Source organism: Salvelinus sp. IW2-2015, unplaced genomic scaffold, assembly GCF_002910315.2.
Source record: "Salvelinus sp. IW2-2015 unplaced genomic scaffold, ASM291031v2 Un_scaffold4093, whole genome shotgun sequence".
NCBI classification, from domain to species: domain Eukaryota; kingdom Metazoa; phylum Chordata; class Actinopteri; order Salmoniformes; family Salmonidae; genus Salvelinus; species Salvelinus sp. IW2-2015.
Genome location: NW_019945365.1, coordinates 3,646 through 21,470, shown reverse-complemented (window position 1 = coordinate 21,470; position 17,825 = coordinate 3,646). Strand labels below are relative to the sequence as shown.

The following is a 17,825-nucleotide window of genomic DNA, read 5'->3' as shown; positions in this document are numbered from 1 at the left end:
ATAGGATCCACATGGAGCTATTAATATTAGTATAGGATTTCCACCATGACGTATAATATGTGTATAGATTCCACATGGAGTACTTAATATGTAGTATAGATTCCACCATGGATCCGGTATTTAATATGTAGTACTAGGATTCCACCCATGAATGTGTATTAATAGTGTACTAAAGGATTCCACAAATGAGGTATTAATATGTAGGTATAGATTCCACCTATGACGACGGTTAATATGTATGATAGAGATTCCACCATGGAGTGTATAGATATGTAGTATAGGGATTCCATCTGGACGGTATTAAATTGTAGTACTAGGTCCACCATGGAGGTATTAATATGGTTAGTTACGGTATTCCACCATGGAGTATTAAAGTGTAGTATAGGATTCCACCATGGAGTATTATATTGTTAGTATAGGAGTCCCACCATGGGAGGTGTTACATATTGTAGTAAGGATTCCACCCATGGAGGTATTAATTGTAGTTATAGGATTCGCCAGGAGGTATTATATGATACAGATTCACATGAGTATATAGTGAGTAATAACTCCACCATTGGAGGTATTAATATGTTTAGTATAGGATTCCACCATGGAGGTATTAATATGTAGCTAATTAGGATTCACCATGGAGCGTATTAATACTGTAGTATAGGATTACCACATGAGAGTATATTAATATGTACTTATAGGATTCATGGGTAATAATATGTATATATAGGATCCTCCCAAGCCTGGATGGAATGCCATTTATATATTTAGTATCGTTCCACATGGAGTTTAATATGTAGTACAGGATTTCCACCATGGAGGTACTTTAGATATCTAAGATTGCGTGTGTATGGATCACCTCATAACGTATTGTATGTTTACTCCCAGTAGACATCGATACGGTAATGTTAGAGTTTTTCAGTCCAGGTATGTGTCTTATAATTAGAGAGTTTTATTATTCAGAGGATGTGTCTGGGGTCAATTTTATGAGGTTGTGTGTGAGTGCGATGTAGGATGTCTTGTGAGTGTGTTCATTTCATTTCAGTAGGAGGTCGTTGAACTGGCAGAAGTGGTTAGGCGTAGCTCTCTTTCTCAGTGAGATAGGTTGTTCCTGCTGGTCAATTGTAAGAGTTTTTATTTCCAGTAGCATGTTCGTTAGTAATTGTAGAGTTTTTATCCCAGTAAGGATTCTGCAAAAGCGGTAATGCTCTCTCTCGTTTGTGCGCCAGGTAGCATTTGTGGGTAATGGTAGAGTTATTGTGATCCAGTATGAGCTGATCGTGCATGGACGGGTAAGTAGAGTTGTGAGTTCCGGGTAGAAGTTTAAGACTAGATTTGTCTAACTGCCCCAGTCAGTGGATGGATGGTTCCCTTCCCCCGCACTCCTCTTTTCATCTTTCGTGACTGTATGAGGGTTTCCTGTGTGCTGGCTGTGCCCCCCTTCCAGTGTGCCGGACAGGTGTGGCGTGCGAAAAAGTCGTACGCCCCTCTGGTGGTCCCTTCCGCAGAGGTGGGTGGCGCGGTGGTCCTGGTAATGTAGAGTTTTTATTTCTAGGTAGACTGTCTAGGTAATGAAGATGTTTTTATTCCAGTAGGATGTCTGGGTCTAATCTAGGATGTGTCGATACGAGGAACAAACCCAAATGAACCGTCGTTGCGTTTCCTGCTTGTCTCCTATGTTGACTGTAATGCGTGGTTGTCATCCTCATCATCATCAGTTATAATCTGTTGTATTGCAGAGATGATGGACTAGAGCTTTTTGGTACACACGATGGTCTGCTGTAATAGACTGGTTCATATTTATGGGGCCAGAGGGAGAATTCAGAGCCTGAGTTCCAAATAGCACCTATTGCCTATATAGTGCACTAATTTTAGACCAGAGACCTTACCGCACATCTATAGGGAGATAGGTCGCCATTGAGACTCATCCAGCGTGTTAATGTTCAGCTCAATATGGTCTACCTTGCTGCTGCTATAGCTCAAGGATTACAATAGGATTGCTTTGCGTTATTGTGCTTTTTCTGGTATTGGTAATTGTGGAGCTCTCGCTATGCGGTCCAATGCTGTCAACCTCAAAAGCAGGTTCTCCTAAATTGGAAGTTATAAGATCTGTGTCTGTGGTCTGAACATCTCTGTGTCTTGTACTGAACATCTCCTTGTCCCTCTGTCTGCTGAAACATCTCTGTGTTGTCTGAAATCTCTGTGTCTGTCCTGAAACATCTGTGTTGTTCTGAACATCTCTGTGATCTGTCTGAACATCCTGTGTCTCTTCTGAACATCTCTGTGTCCTCTCTGAACATCTCTGTGTTCCTCTGAACCAATCTCTGTGTCTGTCTAACATTCTCTGTTCCTGTCTGAAACATCTCTGTGTCTGTCTGAACATCTCTGTGCTCCTGTGTCTTCTGAACATTCTGTGTCTGTCTGAACATCGTGTCTGTGTGAACATCTCTTGGTGCTCTGTCTGAACATCTTCTGTGTCGTCTCTGAACATCTCTGTTCTCTCTGAACATCCTCTGTGTTTCTGAACATCTCCTGGTCTGGTCTGAACATCTTCTGTGGTCTTCTTTCTGATGTCGTTCTGTCTGAACATTCTCTGTGGTCTGTCTGAACATCTCTTGTTCCTCTCTGAACATCTCTGTCTCTGTCTGAACTAATCTTGTGTCTCTGAACATCTCTGTGTCTTTGAACATCTCTGTGTCTTCTGAACACTTGCTATACATCTGCTTGTGTCTGTCTGAACATCTCTGTGTCTGTCTGAACATCTCTGTGTCTGTCTGAACGTCTCTGTGTCTGTCTGAACGTCTCTGTTTCTGTGCTGAACATCTCTGTGTCTGTCTGAACATCTCTGTGTCTGTCTGAACATCTCTGTGTCGTCTGACATCTTGGTGTCTGTTGTAACTCCTGCTGAACATCTCTGTGTCCTGTCTGATATGCTCTGTGGCTGAGATACTCTGTTCTGTTGAACATCTCTGTGTTCTGTCCTGAACGTCTCTGTGTCTCTCTGGAACATCTCTGTGTCTGTCTGACATCTCTGTGTCTGTCTGAACATCTCTGTGTCTGTCTGTGAAATCTCTGCTGCTTGAATCTATCTGTGCTGTATCGTCGTGTCTGTCTGAAATCTCTGTTCTGTCTGACATCTCTGTGTCCTGTCTGAACATCTCTGTGTCTTCTCCGCTGAAACATCTCTGTGTCTGTCTGAACAATCTCTGTTGTCTGTCTGAACATCTCTTCTCTGTGTCTGTCTACTCATTCTGTGAACCATATAGATACTCTCTGTGTGTCTCTCCCCCAGGCATCCAGCTAGTCAATCAGGAGAAGAAGCCGCAGCATAAGGTCTCCATCTCCAAACGGGCACGGGGCCACTGGCAGCTCCTCTACACCCTGGTCAACAACCCCTCGCTGGTGGGCTCCAGGAAGCACTTCCAGCGTCAGAGCAGCGAGAGCTTCTTCAACGGAACACTCAACTGGGCTGCAAAGGAGGGGATCAAGAAGGAGGCAGGAAACATGGAGGCAGGGAAGGAAACGGAGGCAGCGACTAACTGAGACTGAACCTATCTCCCAGGCTTGGGGTCAATTCCATTCCAATTCAGGAAGCAAACTGAAATTTAAAGCCGCATTATGTCACTTTTTGGGTGAACTGACCTAATTCCTGTAGAATAGTGAGTCATAGATCTGTCATTCGCATTGAAAGCCAGTCTAAGAAGTGGTAGCTCTGTTCTGTGTGCTATTTCTATGCTTCCCGATCTTAAGTTTTGGTTTTGTACACCAGCCTCAAACAAGATTTTTGCTTCTTAAAGATATTTCACAGTGGTTTAGACGGTTTAGATTTATTATGATCCCCATTAGCCGACGCAGATGGAGACAGCTAGTCTTAATGGGGTCTGATACCATGGAGACAGCTAGTCTAACTGTGGTGTGACATAACGATAAAGACATTACAGACAAAATATTTTACAATGTATATAAATGTAAAACCCTTAACATGTAGTGTGTGTGCATCAGTTCCACGTCAGTACGTACCGTACACAACAGGTAGGTCACATGGTTTAATGCTTCTCTACTCTGCTTGTTTTGTCACTTTTAGTAACAAGGAAATGGCAGAGCTCATACTGCACCTTTTAAAATACACATTTCCTTCCATTGCTTTTCAATGAGGGAAAATTGGAATTAGAGTTGAATTTTACTAGCAGAATTGACTGAATTGGAATGGCCTTTGTTGGTGTATGGATGGCTCGTGGGCAGATTATAACTGGTGTATGGATGGCTCGTGGGCAGATTATAACTGGTGTATGGATGGCTCGTGGGCAGATTATAACTGGTGTATGGATGGCTCGTGGGCAGATTATAACTGGTGTATGGATGGCTCGTGGGCAGATTATAACTATAGTATTATATGTCCATGCATTGATCTGACTGCATTCGTTCAAGTAAGTGCACTTAGGGCCGTAGGTATTCTGACTTGAGTTTTGTGCGCTTGCCTCTGTTTTTCATGCAATTTTCCCATTGACTCCCATTGAATCAATCAATCAATGATCTCTGATTTGTTTAGAAAATGGAAGGATTAGATGTAAACGTGGTAGACCTTCTAGCTCAGTGCCTCGGGAAGTCTGTCTTCTGAGTGGCTACCTGTCTAGGGCTTGTGTCCTAAATGGCACCTTAGTTAGTTCCTATATAGTGCACTACTTATCAGCCCTGGTCCAAGGTAGTGCTACACAGTGGGATCAACCTGGATGTGTGTTGTCTGTCTCTTTGTTTGCTCTGACGCCCGGACAGAATCTCTAGTCTAGCAGGAAAGGTAGCGTGGCGCTGAACTCTTCTCTGACCATAGCCTGGAAGCCTAACTGATMCACTCCATTACACCACTGGAAACAGAACTTATCATCTTGGAATCCAGGCTAGTTTGACCATGTATACGTGGGTTAGAATGTGACTATTTATTAATATACAGACTGCTCTGTAATGGAAGATTATAAAGTAGCTGTTAATTTTCAATGTTACACTGACTGGTGTAAATATCTATTGTATGCTGGAAGCCAAACTGAATTGTTCCAAAACGGTACAATTCTGTTCTGATTCCAGGCTAATAACTAATATCTATGTTGAAAATGTATGAAATTGCGATTAAAACGTAGACAGATGAAACTGTTTACTTGAACTCTTTGCTGTAGTTCACCTTGTACCTCTTATAAAATATCTCTACTATAATTCCGCTGATAATGTTTTGGATTGTTATTTTTCTCAATTTATAGTTGTGAAAATGTTATTTCAATGTTATGTGTTCAGGATCATCTACTTATTCTCTTTGTGTGTTGCAGCATAAAGTGACARTGACTCRAGTAGCTTTTGAATGAAATAAATAMATTTATGTATGATTAACATGAAATTAAAACGAAAGATGACGAACGATTTCCGTGTTGATTTATGTGTCAAGTAAAACAAAAAATAATTTCGTTTCGTTAGGCAATACATATGTTTGTCATGTTGCTTTTCAAGAAACGTTCGATAGTAAATATATTTTAGCAAATTATTAGCAATATATACTGATGTTTTGAAAGATTTTTTATCCCATATGGTTGTGTTTATGTGAACAATTACGCACCTGTTCGTAGCCTATCGTAATAACATTTCAATATAGGCTATTTAACRAATCAATCATGCGGAAGGAGTGTAATTGTATGTAATCGGCAAAGAAAACATTACTGATATAAATTCATGAGTAATAGTAATAAGAATACTTGGTGTGATTGTGTAAGCTTCATAGCCTACCGTAAGAAGAAAGGGAAGAGTAGCGCTCGGCCGTTATTCTGCTGCAGCCTGCAGGACAGTCCATTTCCCGTGATGCGGCAATGAAAAGTGAGTTTGGTCAAAAGCAGCGCTATATTATGTTGATGTTGACAAAAATGTAGGTATATCATTCTGTCCATAAATAAATTCAAAAGGCTATTTGTGTCAATCACTTTTTTTTTTTTTTTTTACAATTGAAGGGAAACTAAAGCAGTCCAGAATCGTACAATTTAGAACCGTTTGCTACGCTTATCCAACACATGCATTTGTTCTCGCTACAGCTCCGTAATGTCAGTAAGAAATATAACAACCACAGACAATGTTTCCGTACCTCCCTATAATACAAAACCAGCTTTAGGGTGGATAGACCGCTAACAGGCGGTCACTACAAATCACGGCCAACGCCCAATCCCTATATAAACATTATTTTATTGTTTAATTCACAGCAGTGTATAGTCACACAAGTACCAAACCTTACCCCGTCGAGTTAAAATGAAGTTGAAAACAGTTTTCTGACTCMATGACAGGAAATAGGAGAATTTAAAAATTGTTTTGGGATATTTTATTAATTTCACGTACATAAAATCATATCAAAAATCTTGAAAGATCGAGGCATATTTGTACAACATCGTCCGAACAGTATAGCTCACCAAAAAACTCACTATGCATAAAACGACAGGACACTCACAGCAACGAGACGCTCCTTGACGCCTCAGTTAATGATACTGTAGACGGGTTCATTTAGCTATACTTTAATAAAAAAAGAGAATCGTTCAATTTTACTGTTTTTTTTTTTACATCACATATCGACACTGAGAATATCTAAAGTCCTATAGTCTACGCTAATTAAAACCACACATGAAGAAAAYACGTCGTCTGTGTGACATGCCGTGGATTTACCCGTTGTTTTTTTAAAGTCACACATATCTCGAAGAGCCCCACAGTACATTAAACAACATCAGTTGATAGTGACCTGGGTTTGAGCCCAGACACAAGCACATGCCTTGACAACATAAAGTGTTTTTTTCCCCCTCTCTTTTTGATAATCTCACAGAACAATTAAAATAACGGTGCGTGTACGCAACGAGGCGGACGCGTTGTTCAGCACCACAACCTGTCGAAACTGACGCTCGCGTAAAGCGCACCACTCTTTCGGCTAGCCTACGCCCTGCATGAAGGGGACATCTCAATAACGTATGCTGTTTAGCAGTTAGCAGAGGTCTGTTTTAACTGTAGAAAAACTGTGCTTGCAGTGTTGTTACTGTAACAGGAACGTTGTACGTTTTATATATACAATACCATTAGTTTTACTGCACAACTGTTCATTTTGACAGTCTCTTATTTGGGTTATAACTGATCGCTTACGTTCTGAGGTAAAATGAGCTATCCACCTTCATCAGGGCTATCATATTTACGTGAAATAATGATAGGTGAGTTACTTGGTTTAAAATGTAGTTGACAGTAACTATTTTACCCCCCCTCCCCTCCCCCCCAGTAGCATCACACAGCTCTGCTCAGCGACTCGGCTCTTTGTAATTACCGTTTCCGTCTTCAGAGATATTCACCGCCTCCGCCCCCAACGGTAATCTATCGCTGTACTCAGAGCCCACCTCGAATTTAGACGTAGAACCTGGAATGGACTCGGTAACGATGCTCCCCTCCACCTCCTCCCCGTCGGCGTCCTCTCCGTCCTCTCCGTCCTCTCCGTCTTCCATTTCACTCGGGTTGAAATTCTTTTCCAACTCGACAAAGGACGCCCGGGGGTCGAAATCACCTCCGACCATTTGTTTCTCCATTGGATCTGGGTTCTTCTGCGCCGCCTTCATGATGAGTTTATAAGTCTTTCCCTGGTACTTGTATAAGAGATGACAGCAGGTGGCTCCCAGCAGAGGGATTGTAGCCAGCACCAACAGGAAGGTACTAACCACCACTATGATTAACAGAGAAGGAATCTTCTTCCTGGTTGTGAAGACTACCTGGACCTGACAGTCCTGCCCTCCGTAGGTCAGACACAGGGTGTAGTTMGTGCCTGGKTGTAGGCCCTGGAACTTATAGGYGTTGATCCCTTCCTCTATCCGGGACCACTGCACCACAGAGTGTCCATTACCAKTGTTAAAACACAGATAGAGCATGTCCAGAGGGGTTTTGGTTGAGGCTTGATAGAGGCTGAACGGCTCTTTGTTGACGGTCTCTAGGTTCTCGTTGTGGCTGAGGTGAAGGTTGTTCTTACTGTTAGGGAGCTGCAGAGGGTTGAGCTGCACTTTGGCCTCGGTCTCGGACACTTCCAACGCGATGACGCCGAAATCAAAGGTGTACTGCTTCAGCTGGTCCAGACTGAGGTTGAATGCGTGGTTGGAGATGTACTGTGTGCCATCGCTGACGCCACACTTACTGGTAAACGGCAGCTCCTCTGAGCCCTCGCCAGCCTGCACTGAGCCATCGGCGTGTTTAACAGACGACCCAGTTGGGACGTTCTTGGTCTTCTCAGAGTCGGACTTGGGCCAGTTGATGACGTTGTTGGTCATCTTAGGCCCCGGCTTGTTTCCACCRGACGGACGGAGGATCTTATCTACTGTGGTGTCCAGCATGGAGTTAGTGGCTTGTTTCTTGGTGCCCGCCACTACTACCTTCGCTGTGCTGTCTGCTTTACCGAGGTCGTTGACAGCTGAGCAGCTGTAGTTCCCATCCTCCYTCTTGCTCATAYGGGGGATGATCAGAGTGCCGTTCTGGAAGACCARGAACCGGCCGTTGGTAGTTTTATCGTTGATTGGTGAGTCGCTTTTCTCGCTAACCTCAGAGGGCAAACTGAATGTGAACTTCTGGTTCCCTGCGTTCACTACCTCCCAGCTGACCTCTGGTTTGGGGTTGCCCTTGGTCTCACAATTGAGGATCACCATAAACCCTTCGTATAGCTCAGTGTTGTCCAGGTTTGGCTGGTAGGTGATGGACACCGTCGGGGCCTTGCAGTCCAGTTTGGGCATCTTGGTCACCAGGGCCCCTTGCAGATGYTCTGGGGCCTCGCAGACGATAGAGTCCTGCTCTGGGACAGAGATCTTAGACTCCGTGATCCAGTCTCTCAGCCACTCCAGACTGCAGGAGCAGGTGAAGGGGTTGTTGTAGATCTGAAGGTGAGACATGGAGCTCAGAGAGGTGAAGGTCCCCTGGACGATGGTMGTGAACCTGTTGTTGTTGATCCTCAGGGACCTCAGGTCTTTGAGAGTGGAGAAGGCATCTTTAGGGAGGTTGATCATCTCGTTGTTGTTCATCTTGAGCAGCTGAAGAGCGGTGAGGTTGGCCAGGTCCTCCCAGGGGAAGCTGATGATCTTGTTGTAGCTGAGATCCAGGTTTCGCAGCTGGATCAGCGGGGCCAGAGTGTCCCTCTCCATGGTCACAATTTCGTTGTGGGCCAGCCATAGGGAGGTCACCTGAAGAACAAGACTACTCATTCAAATCTGTCTTTCACTACACCAGAAATATAATTTTTAGCAGACACTTTTAAAAATGGGTGGCCCCAGCAAGAATCGAACCCACGGTCCTTGGCATTGCTCTACCAACCATGCTCCACCAACTACGCCACACAGGACCACATTCATACAGGAACACACCTGGGTGACGTTACTAAAGCTCTTGGCCTTCAGGAGTTTGATCTTGTTGGCGGAGAGAGAGAGGGTGGTGACGTTAAATGGGAGGCCTACGGGCACCAGCAGCAGGTCTTTGTAGGCACAGTCAGCGAACTGGTGGGCGTATTTATCCAGACAGCTACAGGGYTCTGGGCAACACTGRGCCAGACCCAACACAACAGTCCACACCGCCAGGAGACTGACCAGCCGCCATGACGCCATTTTCACCAACTGAGAAGAAGACAAARGGATGTTAATTAAATGTATTTATTCATTATCACACGGGAACACACAGATTATCTTCAGGAAATGTACCCTTTTACCATAGACAATGATTTGTTCTGCTCATCTATAACAGAACTAGAAAGATAGCCATAATGTTCGACACAGAATGAATCCTGAGCATAATGCACTGATACATCCTGTTGCATTACGGGTACTAAAGTAGAGCCTATTATATCTCTGGGAATATGGGACACAGTGAGTAGCTAGGGATAGGCTGTGTCTCAGAGAGAATATGGGACACAGTGAGTAAACTAGGCTAGGCTGTATCTCAGAGAGAATATGGGACACAGTGAGTAAACTAAGATAGGCTGTGTCTCAGAGAGAATATGGACACAGTGAGTAAACTAGGGATAGGCTGTGTCTTCAGAGAGAATATGGACACAGTGAGTACTAGGGATGGCGTGTCTCAGAGAGAATATGGACACAGTGAGTAACTAGGATAGGCTGTGTCTCAGAGAGAATATGGGACACAGTGAGTAAACTAGGGATAGGCTGTGTCTCAGAGAGAATATGGGACACAGTGAGTAAGCTAGGGATAGGCTGTGTCTCCAGAGAGAATATGGGACACAGTGAGTAAACTAGGGATAGGCTGGCTCAGAGAGGCTTCTGCAGATAAATATAAATACAGTCAACAACAACAAACATCTATGGAACGAGTTTACAATAAATACAACGTTGATTAATGTGATTGATTTAACCTTACAACTTTTACAAGGTTTAGGACGACCAAATTCCCGAACTCAGATAAATTCGTTTAGCTACAATTTCACGTCTTCAAACTTTGACTATGAGAAAGTGGTTTTGGTGATTTTAGTTTTTTTTACTTCACATAACAGTGCCAGCGTGCGAGGCTTGCTCATGTTGCAAAAGAGAGCTTTGGCGCAAACTGCAGAGCGCGCCAGAGYGCCTCGCTGTCCTTGGTGCTGAAACAGATCGGCGAAGGGGATTGGTYGATGCCGCTTAAAAATACATTTTCGATGTCATTTCAGCCTCTGMAGTTTAATCCAATTAATTATAGTTCATTCTGAACTAAATATCCAACAATTGTGGTAAAATACAGAAAACTGTTTACGTTGATGTTTTTTCCTGACGAGACTTTATGAAACCGGAATTATAGACCTCAAATGGATAGATTGATTTTATAGGCTTACATTTGATAATGATCTATCTAGTCCACACATTACAGCATAATTACAATAATATTTGTGTCATAATGTGTAAAATAGATAATAATCTCCAGTGTACTTTTTTGATCCTTACCTGTCCGATATTAATTCCCAATCCTCGCAGTTTATCCTAGCAGGGCACCTTGGATTATATCCTCTTTATAACACAGATTAGTGGGCAGAACAACTACCGTCTTCCATAGTAAATCCTTTCATGGGACTTTTCTCCACGGTGAKAACGGTGAAGGTGGGCGGTGGAGGAAACATTTTTCTCTCTGTAGGACGATGCGGTGCGTTCCGGAGGCTGTTTTCCTCTCGCAAAGTGATTGAGAGGACGAGCGGTCCACTGCGCGCTCCCGCGGTCAGTAACAGASCGATGGGGAGGGTTTGTGTGAACGCGCAGACAGCCTCTCCCATCCTTTCATCAGTCATGGATTAAGAGACATAAGGGCTCCGTGTTCGCCTGCCACCCCCGAAGAATATCAATAATTTAGATACTAATGTTTAATTCATTGTTATGTCAACCTAAACTTATCTCTGACCCCATTCTCGTCAGTGTTGCTTTTTTCCCGTAACAGGTCTGGAGAGGTGAACAWACCACAGAATATGACGAGTTTTCGGTCAGAACTATGAATTGCGCGCTGTTCAGATTGRGATTTAAATATACCTGAATAGCTGTATTGCCGTTGGCCTATTTGGATGAAAGCTAAATTGAAAAAAACAAAAAACTGAATGACAGAACTGGAAGATGTGAGGTCCCTCAATAGCAGTGGAAAATATAAGGCCAGGGGGATAAAACATTGTATTATTAAAACTATAACATTAATTTCATTAATTGAAAAATATTTATATATCAATATAAAAATAAATGACTGAAAGAGTAAGTTGGATGGAAAAAAAGGACGACAGAAAACTATAGGCCTGTTGACCATCGTCACCCTGCTCCCATAATGCACCTTGCCCATCTAAGACAAAGAAAATCAGTTTCCCCTCCGATAGCAAATAACATTTCATTTTTGGTTCTGATTAATTTCGTATATAGAAATCAAATCATTTACCTGAAAAGAGTTGTTGGATTCCGGACAACTTTTGGATACATCCTATATTTGTCTTTGTGTACAAGATACATCCTATATTTTTCCTACCATGTAATCTTCTTCCAATGTTTTGTGTTGTTGTAAATATACATGAGCTTCAGACAACATCAGCAAACAACTGGAGATAGCTTGAAAAAGTCAATACTGCCGTGACTCCCTCCAAAGACATGCCTAGACAACTAACTTATCACCATATCCCATCTAGTGTCTATCAAGAGTACTGCACCAACACTCCACACAGTAGACTAATACATAACACTCATCACTCAACAGCAGTAGTAACTATCATACACCCATAGTCCTCCCACAGTAGTACTATACCATACACTCCCACATGTAGTACTATACCATACACTCCCCATAGTAAGTACTATACCATACACCCCACAGTAGTACTATCATACACTCCCCCACAGTCAGTACTATACCATAACCCCCACAGTAGTACTATACATCACACTCCCACAGTCGTACTATACCATACACTCCCCACAGTAGTACTATACCATACTACTCCCACAGTAGTACTATAACCATACACTCCAACAGTAGTACTAATACATACACTCACTCCACAAGTATACTATACCATACACTCCCCACAGTAGTACCTATACCATACACTCCCCACAGTAGTACTATACCATAACCACTCCCATAGTACGTACTATACATACACCCCACAGTAGTACTATACCATACACTCCCCACAGAGTAACTATACCATACACTCCCACAGTAGTACTATACATACACTCCCACAGTACTCTATACCATACACTCCCCACAGTAGTACTATACCATACACTCCCACAGTAGTACTATACCATACACTCCCCACAGTAGTACTGATACATAACACTCCCCACGTAGTACTATACCATAAACTCCCCACGTAATACTATACATACACTCCCCAAGTATACTATACCATACATCTCCCGCAGGTAGTACTATACCATACACTCCCACAGTAGTACTATACCATACACTCCCCACGTAGTTCACTTATACATACACTCCACCAGTAGTACTATCATACACTCCCCAAGAATATATACCATACCCCCACAGTAATCTATACCATACACTCCCCACAGTAGTACCTATACCATACACTCCCCCAGTAGTACTATACCATACACTCCCATAGTAGTATCTTACCATACACTCCCCACAGTAGTATATACCATACACTCCCCACAGTAGTACTATAACCATACACTCCCCACAGTATACTATACCATACACTCCCCACAGTAGTACTATACCATACACCCCCCACAGTAGTATTATATCCATATACACTACCCCCACAGTAGTACTATACCATACACTCCCACAGTAGTACTATACCATACACTCCCCACAGTAGTACTATACATACACTCCCCACAGTAGTACTATACATACACTCCCCACAGTAGTACTATACCATACACCCCACAGTGCTATATACCATACAACTCCCCACAGTAGTACTATACCATACACTCCCCCACCATAGACACTCAAGTAAACTATACACACTCCACAACGTAGTACTATACCATACNTTTCCTAATTACTGTAAAGGAAGCAAGCTGTAAATTCTCTGCCCCCATGTGTGGTAACAAAATGAAACAAAACTAGATTTTTATTTTAAAGCCGTTTGTATTTAAGTCAATAGCAAAATGCATCTATCCCTCCTCTTCTTTTATACTGAATATATATTTGGGGGAGGGTACATTTGCAATAGACCCCTTCAATTATTCAAGAGAACCACTTTGTTCAAAAAAATATAGCAGAATTTACAGATTGCTCTTGTAAGACCAGAAAAAACATTCATGTGAAAATATCAGTGTTCCAAAAAGGCCCCCAAAAACAATTATCCTCGCTTTAGAAAAGACGATGAATATTGTTTAAAAATATAGGTAATAACACGTATTCAAAATATTACCAAACAAAAATAAATACAGTTTACATGGTATAGATTACAAGTATATTGTAAAAAATATTCAAAAACTTTTAACCACAGAAATTCTAATCCCCCATCGCAGAGTGGCCTTGGGACATTTGGACAAACTTTGGTGTAATAGCCATTACTGTAATCTGAGGTGTTTTTTAGTGTTCTTTGGGATGTTGACCGCTGTAAAGTGAACCTGAGAAACGTTTGTATAAAACTGGTGTGGCTGCATCATGATCAGGTCTGAGGTCAGCGTGCCATTTATTCCTTATGTCTTCTGATTTCCCTTCTAGCTTTAGGTATTTTAAGTCCAGGTTTCTTGGCTACCCACATTGAATAGAGTGTACTGTACAAGTTCAATGTTCCCAGCCTCCGTATCCACTGAATCAGACCAGGGTTTTTAAGGACTGGTAGATGGGCCACATCACATTCAGTGAATGAGTGTTGTTGGAATAGCCCATAAATAGACTGGCTTTTCTTCTGACCTGATGGCGTGTTTCAGGAGAATGGTTGATGGGGTATTTCCTATGGTATTCTCCTCTGACTGACCTGAAAGACAGACCTGAAGACAAGTGGGGCACATCTGTATGGTTGGTGGAAGGATTAATCCTTCATTTCCCGTTCCTCCATGTCCTCTATGATTTTCTCTTTGAAAAATCCAGCCTGGTGGAGCACAGAAAGACAACAGTGAACACAAACATTAATCCAGAATGTCACATCCACAAACCTAAGTCTTCAGTTTGAGTCAATTTAATAGATTTAAAAGTGTTATTTCACACATATCCACAACCATGTTGACCCTCTTCCATAAACCAAGCCTTTGACCATACTCTTCCGAAGGTGTCTCAGGGAGAGTTGGGGAATAATGGTGACCCTGGCTGTGACCCCTTACTCTCGAAGGTGTCTCAGGGAGGAGTTGGGGATATGGTGACCCTGGCTGCTGACCCTACTCTCCGAAGGTGTTCTCAGGGAGACGTTGGATATGGTGGACCCTGGCTGTGACCCTACTCTCCGAAGGTGTCTCAGGCGAGAGTTGGATATGGGACCCTGGCTGTGACGCCTACTCCTCCGAAGGTGTCTCAGGAGAGTTGGGATATGGTGACCCTGCTTGTGACCCTACTTCTCCGAAGGTGTCTCGGGAGAGTTGGGATATTGGTGACCCTGGCTGTGACCCTACTCTCGAAGGTTGTCTCAGGCGAGAGTTGGGATATGGTGACCTGGCTTGACCCTATGTCTCAGGGAGAGTTGAGATATGCAAAAAACTTGAATTTCCAATTCACACATGCATATTAATACACACTTGTACATGTGTGAGATAGGCCACATATAAGCACCCGCTAAAATATTATTATTATTAATAATAATAATTATTGTTCTATTTGGGAAGATAGGGAACTTATAATCGATTATAAGTTCCCTAACAGACACAAGCAGACAGAAGGTTGTGAACACATGTAACGGATGTGAAATGGCTAGCTAGTTAGCGGGTACGCGCTACTAGCATTTCAATCAGTTACGTCACTTGCTCTGAGACTTAAGTAGGGTTTCCCCTTGCTCTGCAAGGGCCGCGGCTTTTGTGGAGCGATGGGTAACGACGCTTCGTGGGTGACTGTTGTCGATGTGTGCAGAGGGTCCCTGGTTCGCGCCCGTGTCAGGGCGAGGGGACGGTACTAAAGTTATACTGTTACACACACACATACCTTCCATAGAGCGAAGATGACCAGTGCCAGAATCATCAGTCCTATTAGGATACTGACTATAATGATCCACAGGGGTATACCTCCCAAAGCCTCTTTAGAGACCTGGATCTTCACCTGGATGGAAACAACAGTGTTAAAACAAGCAAAGGACAAAAAGCAAACAGATAAAGGCTGTGTTTACACAGGCAGCCCAATTTTGATATTTTGCCCAATTATTAGCAAAAAATCTCTTCTGATTGGTCTAAAGACCAATAATTGGTCAAAAGATCAAAATTGTGCTGCCTGTGTAAATGTAGCCGATCACATGAAAATGAATAGATAATTGCACTCACATCTCTGGCGTAATTGGTGGCACTCAACACGAAGAGATCCGTGTTCAGGTTCTCCAGAGTGGCATTAACAACCATATGAAGGCTGGAGAACTCTGCCTGTGGAGCCAAGAGCAATTCAATTCAGCACTCAATATACCAATACATTTGTCAATGAATAAATGTATCAATCAATCAATCAAAAACAATGAATGAACAAGTGACACTTCACTGTACTCACTTTGATAAAGGTGGGCTTCCATACCCGGAAGGTAACATTGACCTGGCTGTTGTTGACATGTGGGATGGAGCAGATAAATGACTTACACGGGTGGTCCTTACAGCCCTGCAAAGGAGAGTACACATACATGACTTACACGGGTGGTCCTTACAGCCCTGCAAAGGAGAGTACAAAGGAGAGTACACATACATGACTTACACGGGTGGTCCTTACAGCCCTGCAAAGGAGAGTACACATACATGACTTACACGGGTGGTCCTTACAGCCCTGCAAAGGAGAGTACACACACACACTCACGTACACACATACACTCATACTCACACTCATACTCACACTCACACACAGTAGTGTTGACTCACCACCAGAAAGACACTGAGGGTCTCTTTTTTAGGATTGATGGTGTGCGTGTTGTTGTTGTTGATCTTTAAAGGGTTAATCAGGTCCCTGACGTGACATCTCACATCCTGTGGGAGAGAGAAAAGATCCATCAATCAATTATCAATCAATCAATCACATTTGGATCAACTTGATCCACACCACCACAGTTCTGCAGAGTGTTTGACTTCACCGTGTGATTGTCTGTTGACTGGTAGAGAACCATGTGCAGGGGATACTGGTAGACTGTCTACCTCTATGGTACAGTACACAGTAGAGAAGCCTTACCTGTGAGGAGGTGACATGTGTCAGGTATAGCAGGATGTTCTCACTAGGTGATAGGTACGGGTACATCACCCTCAGCTTTAGAGGAGGAGTCTCCATATCCACATCCTTTTTAACCTGGAGACCAGAGAGAGAGACAGGAAGTCACAGGTCTTTCAGTCAAAAAGTAACCACATGTTGGTTTTTTCGAGCTTTGGCAACTTAGAATAAGTATCTTACTTTGGGTATATAATCAGTTAATTGCAGCCTTCTCAGTCACTTTTTATAGCTACTATACAGAGTTCCCTGAATTCCTATTGGACCTCGTAGTCATGGCAGATAATATTAAAATCTTTGGTAACTTCAATATTCACATGGAGAAGTCCACAGCCCTCAATCCTGCTGAATCAGCCTACTTTATCAACCTGATTGAGGAGAGTAAAAATAATCAAACATTTATTTTTGATACAGTCGCAAAGCTAACTAAAAATAAGCATTCCCCAAGTGAGGATGGCCTTCAGTTCAGCAGTGATGAATTCATGAACTTCTTCGATCGTTCATGATCATTAGAAAGCAAATTCTTTGAGTATGCATATTTCACCAAAACTCTGTTTTCCTGAGTCTGCACAGAACTGCCAAGACCGCGGGATCAAAGTTTTTGTATCCTGTATCTCTCGTCACATTCATGAAAATAGTCATGGCCTCTAAACCTTCCAGCTGGCTACTGGACCCTATTCCAGCTAAACTACTGAAAGAGCTACTTCCTGTACTTGGCCCTCCAATGTAGAACATAATAAACGGATCCCTATCCTCTGAATATGTACCAAACTCACTAAACGCGGCAGTAGTATGGCCTCTCCCGAAAAAGCCGAACCTTGACCTAGATTTTTTGTTTTACTATCGGCCTATATTGAATCTCCCATTCCTCTATTATTATTGTTTTTTAAAGTTGTTGCTCAGCAACTCACTGCCTTCCTGGAGACAAATAATGTATACAAAATGCTCCAGTCTAGTTTTAGACTCCATCATAGTACTGAGACCGCACTTGT

At 42.8% G+C, this 17,825-nt stretch overlaps 3 protein-coding genes across 4 annotated transcripts in view; 1 reads left to right on the top strand and 2 right to left on the bottom strand.

Moving 5' to 3' along the window:
* The window catches only part of LOC112076858 (receptor for retinol uptake stra6-like), a 28,255-nt gene extending 22,858 nt beyond the window's left edge, over positions 1-5,397 (top strand). Inside the window, exon 5 of the mRNA XM_024143515.2 lies at positions 3,284-5,397. Within this exon, the coding sequence (XP_023999283.2) occupies positions 3,284-3,534 (251 nt within the window). The 3' untranslated portion in view covers positions 3,535-5,397. The remainder of the gene's footprint in view (positions 1-3,283) is intronic.
* Positions 5,398-6,320: 923 nt separating this feature from the next.
* Positions 6,321-12,039, bottom strand: LOC112076856 (immunoglobulin superfamily containing leucine-rich repeat protein 2). Of its 2 annotated transcripts, none has more exons than XM_024143513.2 (3): positions 11,905-12,039; positions 9,381-9,626; positions 6,321-9,200 (listed from the first exon to the last, which is right to left on the bottom strand). In XM_024143513.2, the coding sequence occupies exons 2-3, from the start codon at positions 9,615-9,617 to the stop codon at positions 7,290-7,292; spliced, it is 2,148 nt and encodes a 715-aa protein (XP_023999281.1). In that variant the 5' UTR covers positions 9,618-9,626; positions 11,905-12,039; the 3' UTR covers positions 6,321-7,289. The 2 variants fall into 2 exon arrangements, with proteins under 2 accessions (XP_023999281.1, XP_023999280.1); XM_024143512.2 differs by lacking the exon at positions 11,905-12,039 and adding an exon at positions 10,941-11,237.
* A 2,445-nt stretch (positions 12,040-14,484) lies between these two features.
* Positions 14,485-17,395, bottom strand: LOC112076857 (integrin alpha-1-like). Its single transcript, XM_024143514.2, has 6 exons — positions 16,801-17,395; positions 16,497-16,601; positions 16,138-16,242; positions 15,921-16,016; positions 15,589-15,702; positions 14,485-14,551 (listed from the first exon to the last, which is right to left on the bottom strand). The coding sequence occupies exons 1-6, from the start codon at positions 16,894-16,896 to the stop codon at positions 14,492-14,494; spliced, it is 576 nt and encodes a 191-aa protein (XP_023999282.1). The 5' UTR covers positions 16,897-17,395; the 3' UTR covers positions 14,485-14,491.
* Positions 17,396-17,825: the final 430 nt, after the last annotated feature.